This window comes from Dufourea novaeangliae, unplaced genomic scaffold (assembly GCF_001272555.1).
Source record: "Dufourea novaeangliae isolate 0120121106 unplaced genomic scaffold, ASM127255v1 scaffold460, whole genome shotgun sequence".
Lineage (NCBI taxonomy): Eukaryota > Metazoa > Arthropoda > Insecta > Hymenoptera > Halictidae > Dufourea > Dufourea novaeangliae.
This window is the reverse complement of record NW_015374342.1, coordinates 18,609-28,673: the sequence shown is the minus strand read 5'-3', so window position 1 is coordinate 28,673 and position 10,065 is coordinate 18,609. Positions and strand designations below refer to the sequence as shown.

Genomic DNA, 10,065 nt, shown 5'->3' with positions numbered 1-10,065 from the left:
ATACATTCGCAGTTAGATTTCAATCGTTATGATTAAGACAACCGGGGTTTTCATTAACCATTTCATACATAAACAAAAGTTTCTACCATATACGTTGCAATAATTGTACTTTATACACATATCTACAATATGATTAAAGCTACATGTCACTACAGATAAAACAGACATTACTAACTCGAGTTTAGCAAAGAGTTACAGCATGTCACCAAAAATAAAGCATATTAAATTGATCCCGTCGTCGTATTTTTTAAAAGACATTGATATTACTATTTATACTAGTTTATCTACAAAATAAATAATAGCTGGAGAATTTTTATTTTCATACGTCAAATAAGTCACTAAAAAGTTTCACGCTAGGAGGGCTGCCAGAGAATCCAAAAATTTTGGTCTTTCCTCAGTTTTCAGTCTTATTACTAAAACAAAAAACAAGCATTATTATTTAAAGGCAGATGTATTAATGGCAAAATCTTAAAACACTGAAACTGTCTCCTACTTGTAGTATCAAAGTAGTCTGCTTCTATATAAGAATTAGTATTTTTAGCTGCCTGTTCGAAAGCTCTTCCAAATAGACTGCAACAAATGAAAATTATTGTGATTAAATGAAATATATTTAAAATATTTTAATGATTCACCGTACATCTACCTTCTTGGTTGATCTTCACACTCCGGTGGTATACCAACCACGAGACATGTGCCAGTTTCTGCGTTACATATCGAAGAAACTACGAGCGGCCATTCCCGTGCTCTTCTATTCTTTGACGAATTGACATAAGCTTTTAGAGTAAATTGAGCTAACATTAATAATGGATACGTACGCGCGAACACATGACTATCGACACTTCCCTCTGGTATAATTATATAAAGAAACGAGCCAGCGCTTCTAATTTGCTTCATTTGTAAAACACCCTGGGCAGTCTTAAAAACACTACTAAGCATAAGTTTCGCTTTTTCGATACCGCCTTCTAGAACATCTTTCTTAGTGCGTGATAAACAATCCAGAGCATCTAAAAAGCAACGTTGTGGCAACTTTTCTTTTGTCTGTAAAATCAAAACATTAACGTAAATAACAACTTTGCTAGTAATAACATAGAGTTAACACTGAGTTTCCTTGTAAATCATAAAACACTCGAGAAAATGTTTCTACATGAAAAAACAAAACTACAATGTACAGTAACATTTTTTATGTAACAGCTTTGATATTCAAAACAATATAGTTTGAAGATTTATGTACGTTTATCACGAGCTCGTTCGCATGTTTATTACTTATTATTTTTACTTGGGTGTTAGTGATTGTAAATATTGATAGAAGTAGTATACTATATACTACCATCAAAGTTTACTACAAATAGAGAAAGTGAATAATAAACTTCATCAATCACCTCAGCATGATTCATGAAATTTTCAATTCGATTTCATCATTAACGTAACGTACATGAACAAATTATAGTCCACAGTTTCGATTTGTTTTTGCATATAAAACGTCGTGCTTCTCAGTTTTATCACAATTTATTGGACTCTCTTCTGTACAATGTCTTTTGACTTACAGAGGATTCCATTAAGGCAAGCATAGCATAAACTATGTCTGAAGCACAGTACTTGAACCTGTAACCGTACTGAAGGGTAAAACTTGTTCCAATAATAGAGTCCACTTTATATTTTCCTGCTAATTTTTCGATCATTTGTCTAAATTCGTGTCTAAGTGCGAGATCCATTGCATTAAATCGTTGCCTTGATTGCTCTAAAGGTAAACCCATTTCTGCTAAAAGCTCCTTTAATCTTTGTTCTCCTCTAATTGACCATAATCTCAATGACACTGCAGTTGGTACTGAATGTCTTAGACTAGCTTCTACGGTCCAGTGTCGATACAATACAAGTGAAAGACTATAATTCATATATAAGGAATAAAATTTTAGATTTCACGGAGATACACTTAATAACTGAACATGATTTACTCAACAGCACTCTTTAAAAGGATACTCTTTGTCGTAAGTAATCCTGATGGTACTCTGCTGTTGTTTTTCAACTTCCCCTCCTTGTCTGTGAGTTAACCTAGATACATGAGAGTGAAGGGCTCCCTCTTCAAGAACACTCGATCTTGTTTCTACTTTACCAAGAATGGCCTGTTCTGTAAAGCCAACTATAGCCCACCAAAGCATATCCAAACTGTCTTTGGACATGTTCCATGCCATATCAAAGACAAGCATTGCACTCTGTAAAAGCAAAAAGTATAATGAAATGTCTGATACTGCAACGCTTCACAAGATCCGAAAAATGTTCGACCAGTCATTCAAGATTCGTAAAATGCAGGATTATTTCAGACTACGTAACGACTCCATTTTTAATGCTAAATCGAGGATTGTCACGCGTCTATAAACAGGCAAGAGTAAGAAAACAAGACAAACCGAAAACGAGCAAGGTACAACAGTGTTCTATCCCTACGATACTGCTTTATTGACTTTGTAATTGCATTGTCATCTTTACTGTATTACAGAAATAGTAATGAAAAGTAGAAAAAGAGGAAGACAGAAACGAGTTATCAATAAAGAAAAATGATTGCAGAATTACATTTACTATTCGCTTTTTTATACTCGTCGTCATTCCTGAATAATACAATTTAAAATTATCTGAATAGTGCCGTGTTTAGTTTCATTTTCATTAGTAAAATCTCACCATCCGGCGGATAAAAGTCTCGTGAAAATATAATGGAATTAAGGCAGTCTTTGAAGTTCTGGCCACTGAGTGTAGTAGATTGATGGATTGCTAAGAAACTGATACCTAAACTGGGAGAACAAAAAATTAAAATCTTCTGAGGGTGTAGTATTCAAACCTTGTAAAGCGTTACCGTAGTTGTTTAAATAGAACTATTTTTGTTCAATTCATTGATTATACAGGGTGGGGCAATAACTATGTCCACTTTATATATTGCCGTTATTAGTAACAATATGAAAAAATGTTATATACAAAACTTACACGTTATAGAGGGGGGCATATTGTGACACAAACATTTTCTGCGTGGATGAAGGCATAGAGAAGATTTCAAGGTCATCTCTATTTTTTGTAATGGAATGCTATGTTTTTTTTATCTCGATGTCATAACCGGTGTTGAGACGACTTCAGCGAGCTATCATTGAAGGTCACGCAAGGTCAAATGTGGCAGTGAAATAAACTTTCTTACATTACAGGAGGTGCTCCAAGTGGTGACCGTTTACGTCAATGCAAAGTTGCAATCTTCGTATCGCTGCATCACGTGCATGTCTTATCGTTTCTGAACTTATTCTAGCACATGCTGTATTATTTCATAGACCCTCACTTTTACATAAACGAATGGTCTTGTAACATTGTTTATGTTATGGCAATACATCATGTATAGCTAGAAATGTAAACATCTCATCAGTTCGTAACATTAACATGAATCGGTAGTCAGTATCGGTCGATTGCTAAGTCAAGTAGCTGCATGATCATCAAAATGAAGTTTTCTTTCGAAGAGCAAGTGGATATGATCCTCATTTATGGAGAAATGCGACAAAATTCGATAAGTTTCTGTCACAATATGTCCCCCTCTATACCGTGTAAGTTTTGTTTATAACATTTTTTCATATTATTACAAATATCGGCAATATTCAAAGTGGACATAGTTATTGCCCCACCCTGTATATGTTAGCTTAATGCATACTGATTTGCCATAATAACTATACTGTGTATAATTGAACAGAATAGTTGCTCTATTCTCTGTCCATTTTCTTCGTTCAGCTCTCTTAACAATATCTTCTTCGTTCAATCTTCGTCTCTTTGCTTGAGATTCCTCATTCTCCAAATCTTCATCCTCATCCTCATCAGACTAAAATCAATATATGACATTTATTTTTATTTTCAGGGTCTATAGTTTTGTGTCAAACAAAAAAAACATTTACCGAATCATCTCTGAAGACTTCATTATACTCTGGAATCTCGTCATCCTCATCAGGTTTGCCAAGTATACGAACTTGATGTTCTGAATATATATTACATAAATCATATGGCCTATGGTTATCAATAACATAAAATATCACAGATTCTGCAGGTTGTAGTAATTCCACTAAATCTAATGTACCACCGCAGTTTATTAAAATAACGTTTTTTATCTAAACAAATAACAATTAATAATCATTGATCTTGTTGTACAAGAGTATATATATTTCTTTATATTTTCTTTACCTCTTCACAATTTTCTTCAAAGGCATGAACCATATCCTGAATACCTTGGACAGGCACAAGTGTATATATCATGTTATCATTTTTAAAGAGCTGTTGCAAAATTCTGCAGGCACAAATCGCATCAACATCAAAGTTTACCAACAGTAAACACCTCTATAATAAAAAAAAGAATGAAGTAACAACATGTACTCACATTAAAAAATGTAATTATTCCTTAATATCAATGATTTCAATATCTTTTTGCCTGATGATTAATATAAAATAATCTGATGAATATTTATTATTCGCCAATAAAAACTTTCGAGCATAATTACTAAAATACAATTATAGCTCCGAAGCAAATGTAAAGTTTAAAAATATTATCGTTTAAAATTGAGAAATAACAATAGGGAGGTAAAGCGTTTAACCTCTATAAATACACCAAGTTAACGGACTCGTAAAAAATATGAAGTTGAAAATGTTACTCACGTCGTCTCTTATTAATTTGTAGAAATCTCTTTCTAAGTTTTCCACAAACATTTTGCGTTAATCTTCTACATGGGAATATTTTTTGTATTTAGAGCGTTTAACCCACTCTACGACTACCAGATGCTAACGTGCTATACGCTGGACTGAATGCACGAGAATGCATCGGTCGGCGAGCAGAAAATACAAAAATACAATAACTACGGACGACCATTACAAAAATTTAATAACTCCTAAACGAGTATACGAATTTTATCACTTTTCATAAAAAATTTATGAAAAACTACACGTTCAGATATGAATATATCCCCTTTGGAACTGGAGGGAAATTGCACTTCAATTTGAAATAGTCGGTGCATAACAAACGAACATTAAAAAGTTTCTTCTATTGAATATAAATTACATTTTTCTACTCTTATTTCGTATTACATACTTTTATAGTATTTCGTTGTCCACTTTAAATGCTTGTAATACTACATAGTGTAAATACTACAGAATTTTAATCTTTTATTTTGATAATCTCTGATTTTTTTATTACTGTTCAGTTAGGTATCGCAACACGATTGGACGAGCGACTCGACGAGCACGTAATGGACCTCTCATTGGTTCAGTTTGAAACATACAGAAGGTAAGTAAAGTACTTTAGTTATGTATGTCTATTTTGAAATACCGACTATATTTAGGTAAGTACATTCACAGTTATCTATTCATCTTACTAAATAAATCGGGTAAAGAAGTTGGATAAATTGAAGTGACATTATAACAGTTTGGTCGGTTTGGACAATGGTTCTGATTTGGACTGGTTTAAATAAAGATAACCATCACAACGCTATCTGCCGGTTGGTAATAGAGAAGTGTACCTAGTTGGTAATAGAGATCCTCTAATCAAAGGGTCTCTAGTTGGTAAAACTCGGTGAAAGAGTGGGGGTTGCTTGTATTGACCATGGACCCTCATGAGCAAACTCGGCTTCCGTTAGAGAAAAAAGTGACGTAGGGGAAGAACCTCCTGCGATTTGGTTTTAGGAATAATTGAAATATATGTCAAATTAACATTTGATTTACATTTCAGTATTTGAAATAAAATTATCTAGCAGTAGGAGGCCCTAATCCCTACATTGCTTTTTCCCCTAGTGGAAGCCGAGTTTGCTCGTGGGTGGACATAGGAATATAGGGACCGAGCATACCGTTGCGATGACGATACCTTTGCGTGAGGGGCGACGAGGTAAAAGTGTGCCTAATTTCTATTGGCTGCTGCTGTGCACGTGTGTAAAAGACGTGGTAGTGTGGTAGACATTTTTGTAGCGTCGGAAAGTAACATCGGTTAATTTGTATTAAATACATTAAGATTCGTCTATATTATGTAGGATTAAATAAAATAGATAAGTCAAATAGTCAACGACAATTATTTAATGAAATTTTAATTTTAAAGAGCAATAAAACAATGATATAACATACCTAAAATATACTTGGTTTTATTCAACTATATAACTTACTTAAGTTTATTTATATTATTGTTCTTGTTTCTGTTATTTAGAACAATAAAAGATTTCAAATCAATATCTCTATTTTAATTCATCTTATATATTTTAATAATTGAACTTGCATATTTTCCTTCAATTTTCATTATTTTCATAATTCCAATTAATAATGAGCCGTCGATTCGCCAAATCGATTAACTTCACAAAATGAAAAATTAAGATTTAATTCTGAATATACAAAGTTATAAAATGTTTAAAAAGTAGAATTAATCACTTTGACCTGTGAACGGTTCATTAATAACCACTTATTTAATGTTAACTTAGACATTATATTAATTTGTGATTATCACTTTCGTAATTCGTGGTACCGAGCATGCGTAGAAATGCAACCATGGTACCTCCCTTCTCCCTGAAAAGGCTCACTCCCCTCGCCTAAAGTAGGGGTTTATGCTTCGTCCCTATATTCCTATGTTCATGGTATAGACCAGCCCAATACAGATCTCTATTTTGTTACATACAACGGGGTTTATCTGTAACATGAACAGACAGTAATATAGCACATCTACACTATACATTGTTCGTGAAATTCAATCACAGAAGGACGCAATCGCTCCCGCGTGTTTGGCATCGTAGGTGATAGTAGCGGTTTTCTGGGGTGCACGTGTTGTTTCTACTTGCTTCAAAATGGCAGAAGGTGATAATTATTATTAAACTAATTTATATATTACGTTATTGAATGTAGTGTTTATCACGCTTCATTCTTATTTTACTTATAGGGATCAACGAAGATACTTACCTTTTGTTATAAGTTGGTTGGTTAGATATCTAGCGGTAGACACGTGTTTTTATGTTCTATAAGAGTTCCAATTAATGATACTACTTGAAGTACAATGTGTTGTATGCGTTACATGTACTTATATTATTGTAACATTCATTTCCCACGTATTTGCACGGTCATTACGCCCGGTTATTTGTGTTGACGATTAAAAGAAACGTAAGTTCATAGGTTAATTTTTGTTTCTGTTATTGCAGATAAAAGTAAAAAGAAAAGTAAAAAGAAGTCGCTTGGAGAGATGCAAGCGGCACTGAAGTGTCAAATTGAACCTTCTGATGCACCTGTAAAACTTGAATACAAGGATTGGCCACTCCTTTTTAAGGTATCTAATATAAAAGTAAACCTATGTCAGGACCTGAAATCTAATAATTTTTACAGATTGATGACTGAAAATGAATTTAATGTTATTTCAGAATTTTGATAAAATGCTTACCCGTACAAAGCATTTTACACCTTTAACCAGTGGTTCAACACCATTGCATCGTACTTTGTCTGAATATGTAAAATCTGGGTGCATTAATCTTGATAAACCATGTAATCCTTCATCTCATGAAGTTGTAGCATGGATAAAGAGAATTTTAAAAGTAGACAAGACTGGTCACTCTGGAACATTAGATCCTAAAGTTTCTGGTTGTTTAATAGTATGCATCGATAGAGCAACCAGATTAGCTAAATCGCAACAGTCTGCTGGAAAAGAGTATGTTGCAGTTTTTAAATTACATTCTGCCCCTGAAAGTCTTCAGAAGGTGGGTAAATGTTCAAGATATTAAAAAATAGTTTTTAAATGATAAATTAATTGCGAATGTGCAACAATGTAGGTAAATCAAGCACTGGAAAAATTGCGCGGTGCACTGTTTCAACGACCACCGCTCATATCTGCAGTGAAGCGTCAGCTTCGTGTAAGAACAGTCTACGACAGCTGGTTCCTTGACTATGATGAGGATCGAAACATGGGAGTGTTCAGAGTTAGTTGCGAAGCTGGTTCTTACATTAGAACTATTTGTGTTCACCTTGGCCTTTTCTTAGGCACTGGTTGTCAAATGCAAGAGCTGCGTAGAAATCGGTCAGGTGTACAATCTGAGAAAGATGGAATGGTTACTATGCATGATATACTTGATGCTCAGTGGTTATATGAAAACCATGGAGATGAATCATACTTAAGAAGAGTGATTAAACCTCTAGAAGCTCTTCTTGTAAATCATAAAAGAATTATTATGAAGGATAGTGCAGTATGTATTCATTACCCATTTTATAAACTAATATTTGTACTTAGATAACCTATCATTCATGATGCTGAATAAAATTATATTGATAGGTAAATGCTATTTGCTATGGGGCTAAAATCATGCTGCCAGGTATTCTGATGTATGATGATGGCATAGAACTAAACCAGGAAATTGTAATAGTAACAACTAAGGGCGAAGCTATAGCACTTGGTAAATAGATTTTCAAAGTAATATAGCAACGCCGTACATTATTCGTAGCATTAACTCAAGTGTTGGTGTATTTAGAATATTTAACACTTTTATTTTTACAGAATAATTAAATGATTATAGCTTATAATCTTCTTTTTATTATTACAGCTATAGCATTAATGACATCTCCGACAATGACTGCTTGTGATCATGGTGTAGCTGCAAAAATAAAAAGAGTAATTATGGAGAGGGATGCATATCCTAGGAAGTGGGGTTTGGGACCAAAAGCTTCAGTAAAAAAGCGTATGATTATAGAAGGAAAGTTAGACAAATATGGAAAACCAAACGAGAATACACCATCCGATTGGTTGGCTAATTATACAGACTATACCGCAACTGCAATTAAGGTAAACATTGATTTTCATTCTTAGTTTTATTTTCTCTAAATGTATTTCTGTAAAATTATTTGACTTACGTTTTATTTTCTTGAAGACTGAGGAAAATGGGGATACTGATGCTACGGCAAAGAAACGTAAATGGGATGAAACAATACCAGCAGCTACAACAGACGTTTCAATAAAACAAGAACAAACTGAAGATCCAGAAACTGTATCGCCCAAAGAGAAGAAAAAAGAAAAGAAGGACAAAAAGAAGAAAAAGAAGAAGGAAAAGGCAGAATCTGAAGCTGAAGAATCAATGGTTGTGAGTCCTGAAGGTGCAACTGAGGTAAGATCATGTTTAACATTGTTCAAAAGTATAAAGTCCTAACCAATATTTTTATTTATAGGAAACACCAGTTAAAGAAGAGAAGAAGAAGAAGAAGAAAAAGAAAGATAAAGATCAAGAAGCACCAACTTCAAGTTGAAAACATTTTTTCAACGTACATAATTACTAACAGAATGTAATAATCTTTCCATACATTGTAAAGAAATACGAAATTTCGAATGAAGGAACGTAAATTCTTCTGCAAAAAGACTACTTTCCGAAAGTAAATTCTACAAGTTTTAATTTGGAGAAAAGATTCATCGTTTCAGACATATATTTTCAATCTTATTAAGTTAAAGAGTATATCTTTTATGTTCTGTAAACTTGTACAGATCGTAAATCAAGCTATATACAATTGGCTCTTTGCATTCCATTAACGCTGTTAAGGCGACATATATCACCACTGTAAATCGTTGTAACTACATTTAAATCATTGAAAAAACACCACTTATTCACTTCTTACTCAATCTTGCAGTCACTAGTCATTCGGAATAAAAGAATCTTGGAGTGCAAAGGGTTACTAACCAGTTAGATTATATTCAAAAACTTAACTTACAGTAGTACTGTATTACTTTTTATAAGTGAAACAGCAAGAATAAAATAAATGTTACTGTTAGAAGTTAAGTTTTATACATTTCATATCGAATGTGTATATTGATACAAGTCTTAAATGTACATAGTGAATGAATTTTATTTGCAAATTATCAAAATAGTTCTTAGATATGAGTAAATATTCCTATACGATTTGTTGACTCTAGCAATCTTTTTTTTTTTCAATTTACGTATCTAATAATGTGCAACGCAAAAAATTTAAATTGTGTATCAATTAACATCATAGATATCATCTATACCAGTTCATTTATTTCAGACATATACATATTTCGTTGTCTTTATAACAGATTATGAGTCATAT

General features: G+C 33.1%; 2 protein-coding genes across 2 annotated transcripts; one reads left to right on the top strand and one right to left on the bottom strand.

Moving 5' to 3' along the window:
* Window positions 1-319: 319 nt before the first annotated feature.
* LOC107192977 (cell division control protein 45 homolog) lies at window positions 320-4,713 on the bottom strand. The gene is made up of 9 exons (XM_015582345.1): window positions 4,663-4,713; window positions 4,195-4,347; window positions 3,912-4,121; window positions 3,674-3,838; window positions 1,978-2,210; window positions 1,545-1,881; window positions 644-1,038; window positions 494-570; window positions 320-413 (listed from the first exon to the last, which is right to left on the bottom strand). Exons 1-9 carry the CDS (start codon window positions 4,711-4,713, stop codon window positions 349-351), a joined length of 1,686 nt encoding a protein of 561 aa, XP_015437831.1. The 3' UTR covers window positions 320-348.
* Window positions 4,714-6,727: 2,014 nt separating this feature from the next.
* Window positions 6,728-9,252, top strand: LOC107192975 (H/ACA ribonucleoprotein complex subunit 4). The gene is made up of 8 exons (XM_015582343.1): window positions 6,728-6,831; window positions 7,170-7,294; window positions 7,386-7,718; window positions 7,791-8,201; window positions 8,288-8,408; window positions 8,556-8,794; window positions 8,880-9,113; window positions 9,175-9,252. The coding sequence occupies exons 1-8, from the start codon at window positions 6,822-6,824 to the stop codon at window positions 9,250-9,252; spliced, it is 1,551 nt and encodes a 516-aa protein (XP_015437829.1). The 5' UTR covers window positions 6,728-6,821.
* Window positions 9,253-10,065: the final 813 nt, after the last annotated feature.